General features: G+C 45.7%; 2 protein-coding genes across 2 annotated transcripts in view; one reads left to right on the top strand and one right to left on the bottom strand.

The window, feature by feature from the left end:
* Positions 1 to 17,332, top strand: part of slc7a8a (solute carrier family 7 member 8a) — a 234,638-nt gene that overhangs the window by 51,413 nt on the left and 165,893 nt on the right. The window lies entirely within an intron of this gene.
* Positions 1,217 to 17,332, bottom strand: part of poln (polymerase (DNA directed) nu) — a 50,057-nt gene continuing 33,941 nt past the window's right edge. Inside the window, exons 19-26 of the mRNA XM_076725611.1 lie at positions 16,069 to 16,180; positions 13,705 to 13,787; positions 8,945 to 9,076; positions 3,251 to 3,361; positions 3,005 to 3,083; positions 2,504 to 2,571; positions 2,077 to 2,138; positions 1,217 to 1,562 (exon numbers count right to left, since the gene is read on the bottom strand). Coding sequence (XP_076581726.1) covers positions 1,470 to 1,562; positions 2,077 to 2,138; positions 2,504 to 2,571; positions 3,005 to 3,083; positions 3,251 to 3,361; positions 8,945 to 9,076; positions 13,705 to 13,787; positions 16,069 to 16,180 — 740 coding nt within the window. The 3' untranslated portion in view covers positions 1,217 to 1,469. The remainder of the gene's footprint in view (positions 1,563 to 2,076; positions 2,139 to 2,503; positions 2,572 to 3,004; positions 3,084 to 3,250; positions 3,362 to 8,944; positions 9,077 to 13,704; positions 13,788 to 16,068; positions 16,181 to 17,332) is intronic.

Here is a 17,332-nt window from a genome sequence, read left to right on the forward strand (position 1 = left end):
TACAGAAGTGCCGGCGGATCTGCTGGATATCCTACATGCCACCTTTGTATGGACTTAAAAAGTGACAGCTTCTATAATGAGCAGCTAACAGGAGGTGACATTTCAAATAGGTGATGGGGGTGAGGCTTTGTTAAAAATGTCACAAGGCCTACAGTTCTGCCCAGACCCATTTTGTAGGCTTAAAGGGTCTTAATTGAAGGACAGCATAAAAGGGGCAAAAGGAGACTCTACGGCTGCCAGAGACACGGAAACTCGGTCAGTGTGTCTGGAAGCCGGCGAGCGCGTGCGAGCGTGCGGTCACGGTGGCTGCGTGGATGAAAAGAGTGTTTCTTAAGGGTGCGCGTGCTCGAGCATTCGTGGAATGCGTGAGCGCGTGTGACAGAGGCACGACAAGACAAAGGGGAGAGTGGGCGAGAGCCAAGTGAGCGGATGAAAGATGAGCGAGGCGATGGATGCACACGGCCGAGCGAAATGAGATCATCCGCTTTGAATCGGATGAATGCAACCGACAAAAAGGTGAAATTCATGAGAGGAAGCGTCCCTTAAAATATCACGGCCTCGTGGCATTAAAATAACAGAGTATCTGCTAAATACAGCTGACTCTCTAAACTCCCAGTCACCCCGCACTTAAACTCAATGAGAATATTAGGCTGCTTGCAACTGTTCAACGCTTCTGTTAGTAAGCTAAAAAAGCTTCAAGAACTAATTAAGGATTAGCACCTGATGTACGGAGAAAACAACCTGCAAGAGGGAAAGAAAGGGGGTGAGAGAGGTCATTGAGTTTATCAGGTGGGAACGTGTCACAGATGTTTTTGAGCCTGCAGAATTAGTGGCAGCTTTATTCAGCGAGAGCGAAGCATACGAACAATAAACACAAGGAAGTTTTCTATAAACGCACCATGTTTCAGGTACACAGCAGCTCAAGCGCTACGTCTTTTTTTAAAATCATGCTAACGAGCAATTTTCTGAACCAATAAAAACCAAGAACTCTCTCAAACTGCTTCACCTTGGCAACGAGGCAGAGAAAACAGCACTGGTCTTAACAAGAGAGTGTGAAAACTGAGGAGGAGGAGGAGGATGACGAGGAATCAGGATGAAGAGAGAGAGAGAGAGAGAGAGAGAGAGAGAGAGTGAGAGAGGAGAACTGGCGCAATCCAGTCTGTGGCTCCTGCCGTTGCCCCCGGATACGGATGGAGTGAAAGCAAGAACTGGGAGCTGCAGCTGCCTGGTTTCCATGGCAATGTGGATGCAGGACAAGTGCAGAGAGAGAGAGAGAGTGAGAGAGGAAGAGGGAGAGAGGAAGAAGAAACTCAGAAGAGGCAGAAAGATGAGAGCACGCTGAGGGGGAGTGAGAGGGAGCAGAGAAAAATGTCTGGAGCGGAGAAAGAAAAGGTGTGGTGGTGGTAGAGGAGGAGGTGCGGGGGTGGGGGGTGGGGGGGTAGAGAGAGCAAGAAGAAGGGAGGGAGGACTCAAAGAGGAGGAGAGGGAGACGTTGGAGGGATGTGAAGCTCAGACATAGATCCCCAAGACTTGCCACTGGAGACTGCCACCTTCAGGGGGACCTGTGAAACACACACACACGCACGCACGCACGCACGCACGCACGCACACACACACACACACACACATAAAGAAAAGGTAAAGGTGTCAGTGTGTCATACATGTGTAGGTGTGGTTCACGGTGACCTACATTACACTGTAGCCTGACAGAGGAGCAGCCACACAGCTAATGCGGATTTCAAATCACAAATGCTCTTATTTTGGCGGTACAACATCTCTATCATTTGAAAATCTTAAAAAGTACAAACATATATTTACCCTGTGGATTTTTTTAGCAGTCAGACGTCCACTGAGCAAATATTTGTTTTATTGAAAAGCTTTAAGGATGATTTGTGGGTTGAAACATCTGCATAATATCCTGCACCGCCCTAAAGAAGTGTGTGTATCAACAAGCATTTCAAAGTAAAAACAGAGACTACAAAATAGGCCGTGTGGCAATTTATTGCGCCAGAGTGCTGCTCTTCCCCTCTGCGAGCATCTCCATGCGTCTGGATCCCATACAATCCATTGACTCACCCTGAGATGAACTCCTAGGTGGTCTATGTGCTGAAGGGACTCCATGGTGCTCCTCACCAGAGCTGCGCACACATGTACACATGGATTAATGAGCAAACCTTTGACCACAGCCATAATTTAAGTCCTTTAAAGGCGAGGTTACAGTAGCTGCTACTAGTATAATAGAGTGGAATCTCCAGCTGAACATTGGGTGGTCTAGTTGCATTGTGGGCGACAGGACAAGGAAGAAGAACGCGTGGAATTAAAGGTACGATAGCACCGTGAGGGCTAAATGCTAAATCGGTGGAGCAGAACAAATCAAGCATTTCCACTACTTCATATACAGTATTCTTCATTGTACGTCTACTTTGCATCATAGGTACAGTATATAAGTGCATTTGAAGCAAGTGAAATGTTTAATAAATGATATTAGATGTAGCAAATGCACCTCCAAACTGCTCCACCTGGGAGTCCTCCACCTCGTACAGAAGCTCATCATGGAGTTGTGCTATCAGCCTGCAGTTACAAACACATTCAGAAACACACGTTAGATTCATGCTGCAGCTCCTGCTAGTCATGCGGCGTGGGGCTGATCTTCATTAACGTACCACCATGGTACCCCCGACCAAGTCCTCGCATCCACATACTCCTCTAATTCTGATATGTTTTGGCTCTTGGCTTCAAGTGTGTTTACTGTTGCAGAATGTTTGGCGTGTAGCGGCAGCAGTCATTTGAGAAAACTCCTCAACTCTACAAATTTAGTTGGCGGGAGAAATACTGAGTGTTGTTTATGTGCTTTGGCACGATAGGCTCTCCTCATTAATGTAGCACTGGGCTGCGTTTTGCCCGTGTAGACTCAGAAAGGGCTAATGTGTGAAGAGCTAGCGTGTGTGTCGTCATGTTAGCTGTATGAAGGGAGCGAGTGAAGGCGACGGTTTGGTGGTTGTACCTGGCAGAGAGCGAGCTGGAGGAGGAGACCAGGCTGAAGATTCTGATCATGGCCATCTTACAGAGGTCAGCAGCAGAACCTGTTCACACACAAATCACACTCATACAGTATCTGCTTGACCGCACACACAGTCAAGAGGAGCGGCTAGCAAGCTAACATGTCACTCCATGATCATCAGGATCTGATCATACAGGCCGGCTAACAAGCTGATAGCATTGCACGTATCGTAGCTGTCACTCATCCTACCTTGGACCACAAAGTTGACAGCCTGCCTCTCGGCCTGCATGCGGACGCCCCAGTCGGGGGAGCTGATGTTCGGGAGGGTCCGTCGACGACCCATGATGGAGAGCACATAACCTAAACAAAAGGAAAAAGACAAAATATTTACATTTTCGTCACACGAGTTTGAACAAATTGACGCTGACATTTGTCCACGCGGGCTCGTCCTGTCACGCAGCCGAGCTTGAATTAGTATTGATATCCAGTCAATGCTGCTCCCTCGAGATCCACTGCCACTGGAAATCACCTGTGGAGCAGTTTACTCTGAAGGGATGGGCACACTGTGAACTGAAACGTGATAACATCATGTAGCTCTGTTAGCTGATTTGATATTTGGGAACTTTCTAGGGTAGATGCTGCATTTTGGTGCAATCAGAATTAATGTTACACAAAGGTAGCATTTTCCTTTATAATCGTACAGAGGCCAAACATAAATAACATAAAATATCATAATCAGACAATGACTTTAACCAAAACATGAGCAAAATTGATGCAGCAGAACCAGAGATATTGGCTGAGTGACATCACTTCTGCTCCCTCTGGAGCCACAAAAAGCTTTACACAGCCTACGCAGACGTCCTCCCCATATTTGATGCATATCGTCCAAAAGGAAGATGCTCATTCAACTCAGACAGTGTTGGGCCAATAACTCTGTTTCCAGCATCAGTCTACAGATGGAAGCTACTTTTTGTGAACTCCTTTCAGTCCAGTGAGTCATCCATGTCTACACACTGAGTTTCTAAAGCTACAGAGTGCCATTTGAAGGGAACAGTTTCATGAAAAGTCATTTGTTGATACAGCATTATGGGCGATTATGGTAACAGCAGGTTTACACTGACACAAGCACACACCCACCCACACACAAGCCTGCAACGTACACACACACACACACACACACACACACACACACACACACACACACACACCCCCAAACTCTGGTGTCCACATGATTCGCATACAAAAGCAGAGAGAAACACACTCTCACTCTCAGCGCAGTCACACAAACACGCGTTTGAAGGCAACACAAGAATGTGCGGTGACGTGACATGTGCATTGTACACAAACACACATTATCAAATGCAGGTATGCAACACACACACGCTCTCTCACACACACACACTCTCACACACAGCGGACCAGTACATTCCACCAGCTGGACAATGGAGCAGGCTTAACAGCTAAATCCCTCTAGTATCCCTTACTATGAGGAAAGCCAACCAGGGCATGAAACCTGAATGACCCTCTTCCCAGAACACACACGCAGTCACGCACACAAGCGTACATGCATAGGAAATGAGCGCACAGTAACAAACACAAAACCTTCTACTCACTGTGAACTGACCCATGACACATGCATGTGACCTTTCCACCAGGAATGCGACCTTTGTTCTGGGGCCCGATCACAGGGATGCGCCGTTGACTTTGTGTCATACAAATGTCTTTTCCAGCTATGGACAGGTATGACCGTGAATCACACAGGAATGTGTGTGTTGTTCTTAACCAATCGGCCGGGACGTGACACAGTGCTGTGAAGGTGAGTGTTTTTCAAGTTCAGACTGTGGTAGAACATTTGACGGGCAGCAGCGATGGAAAGCAGGGACGGGAAAGCTTGTCAGCTTTTGGTGGTATTGTTCTGATGATATTCAAAAGTCTGTGGGTCAAATTAATTATTAAAATTATAATTAAAAATGATCAAAAGTTATTAAAAGTCCTGGAAACACACTTTCGCAATAAGCATTTTACTATGAGGTGACGCATTTTCTTCACAGTCAGTCATGCACCAATCAGAATTTAGCATCATTTTAATCAAAACGTGATGACAGTCAGTGTGCTGTTTGACCACACACACACACACACACACACACACACACACACACACACACACACACACACACCATGATGAGTCATGATGAAGCAGAATGTATTTTTAAGAGTTTAACGCCTAAGGATGTTTTCTTCCCCCCTAAAACTTTGAGTGTCGCCTACTTAGTAATGAATATTCAAACCTGCAATAACTGTTTTTTTTATTATTTTTTGGCCACTTGGGAGCATCAGAAAACAAGTCATGACCACAAAACTGACATTTCATCACTTTGTGAGTTAATATTGTAACATGTTCAGGAGCAGTTGTGGAGAAACATCATCATTCTTTTGGAAAGTCCAATATTCGCTCTCTTTTAGCTCTGTTTTGGTCTCTGGGAAATGTCCAAATATGTTCACCAGCTAGTCTCTAACTGTGTCCGTGCAGAGCAGGTACTGTGCAGTGGGTTTTTAGAGCTTCTTCACTGAAAACTGCTGTCTGCCGTGGTCAAAACAGCGTGATAAGACCAGCGAGAGTGAACTAAAACTAAAGTTAAGTTGCAGCTGCACAGTTGAACAATGAGCTGAAACTCACTATAAGCTGAGGAGAGCTACGAATGAATCAAATCAGAAAATCAATTAAAGAAAATGCAAGTGAATTCTCGTTTTCATCCACCACTGCTATGCGATTATTAGAAGTCTGCAGCTGAAATATCTGCATGCGTCTGTGCATGAACGACGGACGGTCACATATCTATGCAGATCGAGGCTTCCCTGCGTCTGCCGTGGCCTTCAGAAGACTTGGCTGGTTTTCATCTCTGTGATTCCCCACTGCTATCAAAACAAAAAGAGAGACAGGACGAAAAAGACAAAAAAAAAAAAAAAAAATCCCTCCTCTCTCCTCATCTTTTCATCTCAGGCAGTCTTTACAAGTGAAGGCACAGCATCCGTCCCGAGAGTGTTGGTGAAATGCGCATAAAGAACAACAGGACAGGCTTACCCGGAGTGATGGCTTTATCTCATTTTAAAATCAAAGACAGTCAACGTCAAACACAGTGTGGACCACTCACACACAGTATGGCTATCAAGTACTTTATTGTAGTTTATATAATGAAGAACTACAAACATATTTTGTCCTAATTTTTGTCCTTCTCCTTGTGAGGTGTTAAATATCTGCACTCCTCCATTACATCCACAGCCTTTTTCTTCTCTTCTCCTCTCTCGGCTGTTACTCCCACACTGATGCTGACCTCACCTTCACTTCGCCCTTTCCAATACATTTCCAGCAAATATGACAGCAGCTGAGCCTGCACTGCTCACCCCATCTCTGCTCGGCCTGCCAGCATCCAGCAGCTCTGAGCAAAATATCGCTGTATCAGATACCAATCAAGTGTAAGCTCAGCGCCGAGCGGACGAGGAGCCCGGGCGTGCATTAATCTCTGCTCCCTGAGGCAGAACACCCCAGCTAGAACAGCCAGTGGGACCAGTGTGATACTGTACGTCTCCATCCAGACAGCATGAATTACAGAGGACTGTTTTATCGATCAGCCAGATTTATGGCGTGGAAGGAGGAGGGGAGAGACATAAAGGAGAGAGGTATGAAAACAGTGCTGCCGAGCGGATGAGATAGTTAGGAGTATCGAAAGAGGGGAGAGACAGACAAGAAACAAAGAGAAAGAGTGAGACAGACGAGAGAGTGTGGGACGAGCGGGGCAGATAAATCCCGGCACGCTCTCCGATGGGAGAATCACCATGGTGATGAGCTGAATTAAAGCCGACTGTTTGGCGCAACACCGCTCTGCCCCTGAGAACGAGGAGGCTTCCAGAGCGATCTGCGCATTCTGGAGGAGCGAGTCCATCACGCAGCTTCGATTAGGAAGCCGACGCCGGAGCAGAAAGGGGAAGCGATGAGCGGGGTGTGTCACCGGTGACAGGTCATCGTGGGTGATGGAGCACCTGTCTGCGTGCGGCGGCGGGTTAGTTGTTGTGACAAAGGTGCACGCCATCCCGGCTGGCGTGAAAAACAACTACGCCCCGACCTAATTCTCGATGTTTACTACAAAACAGGGTTGTTTTTCAGCGCTTGTTATACAAGATAAAATAACGGAGGACCTAGTTTTCCACGCAGGAGCAGCCTGAGAGAGGAGTCAGAGTCGACGTTTGGCGTTTGTCAGTGCTGACACAATTGGCTCTTTCTCACAGATTTCTACTAATTTGATTGGGATGTAATTCGTTTATACTGTAGCTCAGTGCTTTTATTAGTAAGGCGATGCAGCACATATGAGATAATGTTAAGGTGGGATGGCTTGAACCCAAAGGCAGGCCTCAGGGGTTGCATTCAACAAACATTTTCCCATCATTGACAGAATTCTTCTAACAGTGACGTAAAGATCTGAAGGCCATCCGTCATTTTGACAGACCAGAACGCTGAGGGCAAACCCAACACTGTCATGAACCACATGTAGACCACCTGTGGCAGACCCCCCTGTCCAGCTGTGGTGTGTGCATATTAATCAGCTGTTGTATAATCTTGTCTTTTACCTTATTGTCTAGCTGGCTTTAGCCATCACACCGGTAGACTAATAGCCTGGCTATCACAAAGTGTCATGGCAGCTGAGTGTCTGACGTTTCTTTAGAAAGCTTGGAGTGTGTCAGTGACCACTAGGGGTCACAGCGGGGTGCAGCCACGCCCCGGTACAGAAGTCCATGCTGCAGGATTTCCACCCGGTGAAGCGACTGCTTGCAGCAGCGGGAAATCCCACGTTCAGAGAGTCTTGCTGACTTCTGATGACCCCTCCTGGGAGAAATTTTCCCTGACTTCAAGACTTCAAGAGAAGTCATCTGTCTGAGGCGAAGACATAAACCTAATAAGGCTGAGGACTCTGCAGCAGTCTCCCTTGATGCGTACGCTCAGGCGAGCACCATGTGGACCAGGAGGAAGGTGTGAGTTCAGTTCAATTTCCTGTAAATGGTTTGTTCATATTTATCTGTCTAATTCTGTAAAGTTACATCATTCATATTTGCCTGTTCAGGCACAATAGCAGCAGTGTTTTAGTGCCCTCCGCTGTCATTGAGGAAAAAACCCAGTCATCTTCTTCATGATGACACACTCCTCTTTTCTCTCCTCATCCTTATAAAAGCATTGTCTGCCTCACTATCATTCAAAAAAATGAAAATGAAAGGAAACTGTAGATTATGAGAATTTTATGACCCTGTCGAGAAAAGGCAAAGTCTAACACAACGTCTGGGCCTCGGTGTTGGAGGTTGGAGGATCTGTTTTGGGGCAGGCTGACCTCGTCTCTCCGCCTGTCAACACTGGGCTCATGTACTGTGTGCAATGAGGGTTAAAGTGCAGACTTTACACTATTTTGTGTGAGCGTGTGTAAGTCTCAGGTGTGCTGTGCTGGCAGTTCGGTCTGAATATAAATAGAATGTCCCGTATGAACCGTCAGCCCCTCACCCACCCTCCATCCATCCACTTCGTCCCCCTCAAGTATTGACCAATAGCAGTTTGTCTCATTCCTGCCAATGCAAGCACATCTTCTTCTTGCTCAGCCAAACACAAACACACACACACACACACACAGAGTGTGTGTGTGTGTGTGTGTGTGTGTGTGTATGTGTGTGTGTGTGTGTGTGTGTGTGTGTGTGTGTGTACGCATAAGAAATTCAAACTACATAGCATAAGTCAAAGGGTGCAGGACCTCGACCAGACATACACCCACTCGTTTTCATTGTATTTGTAGGGACATTTTGTCGAGTTTCCTGTAATTTAACTGTGACACCGACCTTAACCTCTAATCCTATGAATAAACATTTTGCTATTGAATTCTGGGAGAAGGAATTCGCATGTTTACAGACCTTGTTTGTGGCACTGCTGGATGGTCCTCTGGATGAAGGCCTGGACTTCTCTGTAGGTGTGGAGGAAGCTGTCCTGGAATCGGCGGGCCTGCTCAGCGCTCACCCCGAGGATCCCTGAGAGACGCTCGCGACCTGCAGAAAACAACATGATGCTAACTCGCACTTAACTATGCTTGTTCATAAAGCACATAACACATAACATGATGATTTTTAGTCATGAAGGTTAATTGCGGACTAGATTAAATGTTTTGTTACTAAAGATGGTAACATCTGCAGTATGTAGTTTGGCATTTTATGAGATACACTAATTTACTTTCTTGCCGAGAGTTAGACTCTAAGAAGAAGTCTGGAATATAACCTTTTTTTAATCAGTTTTAAGAGATTAAACAAATAAGTTAACATGTTAATTAGTGAGTTCATTAAGAGGTGCTGGGTGGCAGATTTTGTTGCCTTTAGACCGCCCTGTTTCAGGCCTTTGTGCAAAGCTATGCTAGCTGGCTGGTTGTTATTGGTAGCTTCACAGTTAGTGGCATCTATCCTTAAAGCTTAAACTGATGAATGAGGAGCGCCCTGGCAGCTGAATGGTCCCAGCTCTCGCCAGTTCAACTCCAGCCAGTTCCCTTTGTTGTCATAGGGTTAGGGTCTCTCTGCCCCATTTCCTGTCTGTATCTTCCCTGTCACTATCCAATAAAAGCAAAAATGTAAAAAAAAAAGTTTTCATAAAAGGTGACAAATGAACAGCCAGTGAATTTAAACTGAGCGAAACTACCTTAATCAGGACTTGAGTATGAAAGATGACGGTAGAGGCCTGAGAAAGAGAAGGAAGTTGAAAAGGGGAGAGTGAACGGAGGGCAGACGGGACCAGAGGGTGAAAGAAGTGAGGGGAAAAAAGCAGAGCCAAGCGAAGGGTGAAAGATGGAAGAGGACAAGATAAAAGAGTGAGCAAGGATCAGGGCAAGACTGCAAGGGGTGTGTGCATGTGCATCTGTGTGTGTGCGTAAATGGAAGATAAGGCTGAGGACACAGAGCCCGTCTGTGTGTGTGTGTGTGTGTGTGTGTGTCCATGTATGTTCCCAGGAAGTGTTAAAAGTGTACAGCCTGTAGCAGGAGTAGAGGAGCGGGCTATAAAGGTTAGGATCAGATCGATAGAGGAGTGTAGAGGGTGAGCTAATGAGTGCTGGAGTTATTCTGCATGCGTGTGTGCGCGCTCGTTATGAGGTGCGTGTGTGTGTTTATGTGTGGTTGGAGATGAGTAATATCATGCCAAACAGCCTGAGAGCTGGTAGGAGGGTCAACAGGGGGGACGGCAGTGTCTGCAGAGATTACACACACACACACACACACACACACACACAGACTTTAGCGCTCCACTCCACTCCAAAATGCATTTTTCTTATTGTTACTTCAGTGGGATGTCGTGCATGTGATGGACTTGCAGGTGGGAGCCAATCACGGTTAAGCAGACGACTTACAGAAGTGCGATGTTGAAACGTGGAAAATGAGAAACGTTTGCATATTCATATTCAAAGCTTAAACGATCAATGTAAACAAGTTTTATGCCTAATAACAGCTTAATACCCAAATGATAGGTGAACCTCTAATTCTTGAAAGCTGACTTGGACGAGATTGATCAAGTGTTTTTGCTGGAAAAAATGTCATTTTACAAATTAAATACTTTTTATATTAAGAGCAATGATAACCAAAAACCTGAATGTCGCCAACACGGCCTTAACTTTGGGGAATTCAGCCTTGGAGTAGAAGACATTTGAATTCAAGCGGGTCAGAAATAACACACATTTAATAATCACGATCGAATAATATCTTCAGTTTTACATCAGCACAGTCGCTGAAATGCGGCGCGTCCTTTCCGCGAGGTGACTGGTTATGAGTTTCTGTGTGTTGAGTCAGAAGCCGCCGAGTTCGACGGACACAAGCCGCGCCTAACAGGGACGGAGGACGAGACCAAAGCTGCCGTGAACACGCTGTGGAGACGCTGGAGAGTCTGGATGTGGAACATATGAGTGTTCCTGTGCGTCTGGAGCCCCACATTCCTGCTGAATGAGGTCAGTCCAGGGAGTGACCTCTGAACTCCATTACTGACGCTCCCTGCACTTCTCTGCTCGTACCCGTCCATCTTGAGAGTCCTCAGTTGACTAAAAGCTTATCCAATCAGATGTGATGAATGAAGAACCTCAGTTAACTTCCAGCTTTCCTGGCCGACGTCACCGCTTCTTATTTGCTGACCTATTTGTATACGTGTGGATGTATGCGTGCGTGTCTCTGCCCCTCCTCCCCGGCCTGATTATTGTCTTGCGAAGAGCGCTTCCTTTTAGTATTTGGTATCCATGGAAACGCATCCGTCCATGAAGAGCCGTCTGTCTACGACGATCAGGAGCCCCTTCCACTCCTCTCCTCCAGTCTCTCGCTCGGCCCCACCCGCTCCTCGCTCTTCCCCTTTCCCCTACATCGCCCTCTCCTCCTCCACCTCCCCCGTTCTTTAGCCTACATATCCTACATCTCCCTTTTTTTCCCCCAGCATCTCGCGCTCTTTTGCACGCTCTGTGTTTTCCCTGCGTTTTTTGGCGCTGACCTTTCGCTTTGTGAATTGTCCCTGCGTGGATCCCATGCCCGCCGACATGTCTCGAATGAATAGCCTTTACACATTGAACTCATGGGCTGCTTGTGCTGAGGTTTATTGAGTTTCCCAGACCTGACTCATTCATCAGTGCGTTTGTGTGGCTCATGCTTCTCCCGCTGAGCTGTGACTCCCGCTAAAGTAGAAATAATACAGAACACGCCACCGCCAGCTCGCGAGCGTCAGATTTCGTCGACCTCCTGAATGCACTCTATACAAACTGAAAGTAAAGGGAGGGAGAACCGCTGGCCCAGTTCCCTTCATGCAGATTCTGATGCAAATCATGTGCTTCAGGGTCACTGCTGATTGGTTGATTTAATCAAACATATTTTCCAAAGGACAGTAAATGTCCTGTTTTGATAATATATGCTTTCTGGGTCACAGTGAGGAGCGAACACATGAAACTAATGGACAGGACGAGCATCTATAGAGTGCATGATGGATTTGACTGAACCACAGGATGCAAAAGGATTTATTTCATGCTTAAATACGTAGAGTTTAAAATATCGACGATCTCTGGTGACAGAATGCTATAAAAAGGTCACACAGCGTATGTAAAAGCTGCTGATCGTTCACTTTTGTAGTTAGCGAACTTTCTCTGAGGGCACTTCACTGACCTGCGAGGCCTTTTTTTTTGTGTGTTTGTTTTTTTTAAAGAAGCTCAGTGCTTTTTAGGACATTCAGGACGCGCTGCCATATGGAGCGGGTGCAGTTACAAAAGCTGTGCGGACCAACAAAATGTTTTGGTACATAAAATACTTTTAAGGAGCATCAGCAACAGATATCACCATGAAGCTTTCCCAGTTTATTACTTATATGAAGACAATGTTTTTTTTGCATTTTAAATTTTAAGTCTAAATATGCAAATTATGCATGGCCTCATTAAATATGAGTTGATTTGCATAAATTTAAAAATAAATGCCTTAATGTTTATTTTGGATGTTTTCTAGTCTGAAAGACAACATGGAAGCAAAATAGGCCAAAATGAAAAACTTGACCAGTGCATAAAAAAACATTTATGCCTGTACTGTTTTTCTTTTTCAGATTTTCCTCAAAAAACATCTGGAATTTGCATCCCTGTGCACTCAAAAGGTTTTTCTCTTTCTGCTGCGAGAAGATGCTGATCATCACGGTTCATAGCGATCAGTTTGGTTTATTTTCTAAATGAATTGAAACTAATGAGCCCTTTGTGTGCAGCACAAGCCATGCAGACACTTCTGTGTGATTAATTATGCATGACTGATTGTGTTTTGAACCTTTGCTGTTGTCTGGCATAATAGCAGTTCTGACAGGCTCTGAAGTTGTCAAAACTGTTATTCTACCAAACGACAGGCTTTTGAGGATTAGGCATTTATTACCACTCAGTATCTTATCAGCCCCGTGGCTATTTCACCCCAGACTGCAGCTGATGCTGGTGTAGTGTGTTGTGTGAGCATATGGAAAAAAACTGTAACTCTACAGAACCGCTTAAGTAGGCCAGTGGCAATAAAACCTGGTGAAGAGTGCAGACTGCCTGTAAACCCTCGCTTCATCACACAGGTGAAAGCGCAACTGCACACGGAGAGCACACTCACAGTTTGGATGCAGGCAGATGCCCGGGCACACGTCCACTCACGCACACACGGACATATGTGCTTGCTCTCCCGCGGACTCGCATCACTCTCGTCATGTGTGCACATGTGAGCGTGTTTGCGTGTATTCACGAGAGCATGCACATGTGTGTGAACCATAAATGGGTCACCAGTGACACAGACACGTATTTTTATGGGCCACAAGGGTGTATTATTACATCCATCTTCCTTTCTCTATTTTTATCTTCTCCGGCCTCTCCACCCGCTACCCATCAGCCCCGTGTCCGCCCTGTGGAATCAGGCATGCGAGCCACAGTGTGGAAGAAAAAGGAAAAGAAGGCCAGTGGAGATCGCTTGGCATTTTAGTGTTAAGATAAACTAAATCTTGCATAAAACCAGTCGCTAAATGACTCTCACACCCACTTTTTTCTGTCATTTAGGGACAATACAGGTCAATTCTCCAGTTGACTGTAATTATCACCAATCAATAATTACCACCCACTGCTGTGAGAGAGTAAGCCTGTGTGTGTGTTTGTGTGTGTGTTTGTACTCACCTGCCCCGTACACAGTCGAGTAGACGATGCGTTTGGCGTGTTCCCGCTCTTCAGAAGTCACGTCACCCTCACTCACCCCTTTCCTGAGAGACAAAGATAAACGCACTGAGAGAGACAGCGTGTGATTCTGTACTACCGTCTGATTCTACACTCAGTGTTACACTACAGTGTTTTTAAAATGTTTTACGGGTGAACAAAATGGTACAGAGGACAAAAGATTTGTTCAAAAGTCAGACTCTAGGTCAGACTCAGAGAATTGACAGAGGGTGAATCCTACATCAGTGGGTTTTTTAAAGGGAAATATGCAAAAGAAATCATCAGTTTCTAAAGTTTCAAACATAGGTGACCGATGAATGAATCGGAGGTACGACATTGTAGAAATAAGAAGAAAATAATAAAAAATAAAAAGAATGGAAGTACGATGAGATGTGTGCACGGAGGACGAAGTCTTATCTCGATGTTGATCCACTTTGTCGCCTGGTGGGACGACAAGAAGGTAAAAGCACAAGACAGAAAAGTGTCAGAGTGAAAGGGACAATAGAAAAGGAAAAGGACCGGCAGAAGAATCCGTAGAAGAAGAAAAAAAGTAAAAAAGGCATGAAGTGCAGAGAGACTCAAGAAAAGAACAGAGACGGAGGGAGAGAGACAGAGGCAGGGACGGACAGACAGAGACAGTTATGTAATGTGACTTGTAGACAGCAGTAGTACTGGGGATCAGACAGGGTGGGATGACATGTCTGCAAAGTGGCATTTCTGGAGGCGCTGACGGGGAGCTGCCACTGCTGATCAGCGTTGAGAGAGTCCCACACGCACACACACACACACACAAACACACACAAACACACACAGACATACACAAAAATTACAAATGTGTCTGGTGAGCTTCAAGACTCAGTGTTTCATCACGTCAGATGCCTGTAGCCTCAAGATAAGGATTCTTCAATTTGACGTATTTACACTTGAAATGCCTGTCTGCTGTTCTCCTACAAACACACACACCCCCACGCACGCACATTTCATCATAAATGATGGGCAACCTGATGAGAGACCCAAAGGTGCCCTCCCATGTGGCATCTGGCTGAGGGAAATCCATACTGGATTTTCACTGCCCCCTGCTGGAGGCATTAATGTTGCCGGGTGTTTTACTTCATCAGGTGTGTGTCACATTTCAGAACTGAGAAAAAAACAAGCTCCTACATTCGTCCTGTGCTTCTATAAAATGTCACGTGTGTCACCAATTTACTCCAAGATGACGAACAAGTAAACTAAAGCCTTTGAAGCAGGTCGTTCTCTACGGCTTCAAACGAGGGTTCTGAGCCTTATAAAGGAAAATCCAAACAATATTCAAAGAACCAAGGAATGAATTTTGCAGCAGGCAGAAAGCTTCTGGCTACACAGGCCATGAATAACACGGTTTTAACATTTTTCACCCTCTGATATGTATCTAGAGCTGCTTCCAGCCAGAGCAGCCGACACATCAGTGGCATTACTGCTGGGAGAGCAATGGGACGTTGTGGGAGGATGACAGGAAAAGTGAGGAGAGGGAGAAAACAGAAATAGTGAAATTAAAATGTAAAAGAATGATGGAAAAGGAGGAGGAAATGGGATTAAGAAGGAAAAAAGAAGTGCCAGAGGAAGGACAGAGAGGGCAAGAAAAAGAGCTGAACAGCTTGAAGAAAAAGGCAGAGGGACAACTGAAAGAAACAAAAGACCATGGAAGAAGAAGACAGGGCCCAAAAGAAGACAACAAGGCAGAGTAACCCCAGAGGAGGAGGTGCAGTGACATCAGTTAAAGGAGAGGTAATGAAGGAGACACAACGTCCAGCCTCAGTGGAGCTGTTCATGTGCTCTTTGTGACCAGGTAATCTGTTTAACACCCTGCCCTTTGGCACACACCTGACTGAGACGGATGACAGCAGCAAAGGTAGATCACAGAACCACGCACACACGACAGGGAAGACGAGACACACGTGTGTGTAAACACTGACACGCACTGGCAGCGGGAGGGAAGGAAAAACACACACACACACTCACAAAAATACTTCAAAAGCGTGACAATGTAATCACGAGGGCGACCGGCCCAGGGGTACCCTGCCCGTGGAAAAGGGAGCGCCAATGAGGCAATTGGCATGGTAGCCATGGCAACAAGGTTATTAGTGTTTGAAGTGAAGGAGCCTGCAGTCTGGTCATGGTGGGAGAGAGAGAGAGAGAGAGAGAGAGAGAGAGAGAGAGAGAGAGAGAGAGAGAGGAGGAGAAACCCTGTGGTGCATCAACACTCACCTTGGCAAGGAGATCAGGGGAGAACCAATGTGTGTGTGTGTGTGTGTGCGTGTATGTGTGTGTGTGTGTTTGTGTGAGACCTACCACTGAGAGGCCAACATGGTAAAGACGTCCGCCTGTGGGTGGGTGAAAATGCGGAGCAGCTCAGGGTCAGAGGAGAGGTGAGCCAGCAGACGCAGCTCCACCTGGCAGAAGTCTGACACGTAGACGTAAACACACACACACACACACACACACACACACACACACACACACACACATTACTCCTATTGCTCACTTAACATGAGAAGATCGATGGCACTCTCATGTCTGTATGGTAAATATGGAGGTGGAGCAGCTGGTTAGCTTATCTTAGCACAAAAGAGGGAACAGGTAACCTGGTTCTGAAGGTGACACCAGCACCTCTCCTGGAAATTAATGCACCCAGGAAATAGTCCCATAACCTCCGTAAAACCACATCATTTTAACACTTGTGGATTAAACAAGATATAATGTGATAATTAGTGAGCTAATTAGTGAGCTTTGGAGGTGTTGGTGGGTGAATATTGTTTCCAGTCTTTGTGCTAAGCTAAGCTAAATAGCTGCTGGAAGTAGCTTCAGATTTATCACACAGTCATGACAGTGGTTTCAATCTTCTTATTTAAGTCTCTGTAAAAAAGCAAATAAACATATTTCCCAAAATATTAAGATATGAAGAATTTCCCATTTCATGTCCTGATATTAAAAAGTTTCAACAATTTAACTCAGTTTGAGCAGGATGTAAGTTCTACCACTGTGCCACAAATAATGTGTGGTGTCAAAGAAATGTCCAAGTGAAACTTTGAAGGAAGATTTAGGGTTCAGGAAGTTCAAAGAATTGTCATTGTCCCCTTTAATACACAAACACTATAATTCAACTCAGACATCTGGTGCATGGAAGGTGTTATTTGTGCAGCTACAAATCGCGTTGCACTCGCTGCTCCTCAACCTGCCATCTTCACTTCATTTAGTGACTTCCAACGTTTCCCAGAATAACCTTGAATAACCCGCACAGAGTGGGTGTGAAATACAGCAGTCGCATTCGGTCATACATGAAGGCGAAGAGAGCGACGGCGAATAGCGACAGCAAGAGCAGAAGAGCGAGAGCTGCGAGCACAGAAAGAAAAGGTCAGCGTCTGTGGAGACATTGTCTCTGCCTCCTACATGTTTCTCCCTGTATTACTCTTCACAGCAGTGCGAAATGAGAGCTCTAGAAAGAAACTTTCCCTTTTATCACTCTGTCACCAAAAAAGCCTTCTATCGACATCTCGGCTGAACAATTTTGTGCCATCAAACGATGCTGAATGGAAAACCTGACAAACAGCAGCCA

This window comes from Chaetodon auriga, chromosome 24 (genome assembly GCF_051107435.1).
Source record: "Chaetodon auriga isolate fChaAug3 chromosome 24, fChaAug3.hap1, whole genome shotgun sequence".
In the NCBI taxonomy this organism is placed as follows: domain Eukaryota; kingdom Metazoa; phylum Chordata; class Actinopteri; order Chaetodontiformes; family Chaetodontidae; genus Chaetodon; species Chaetodon auriga.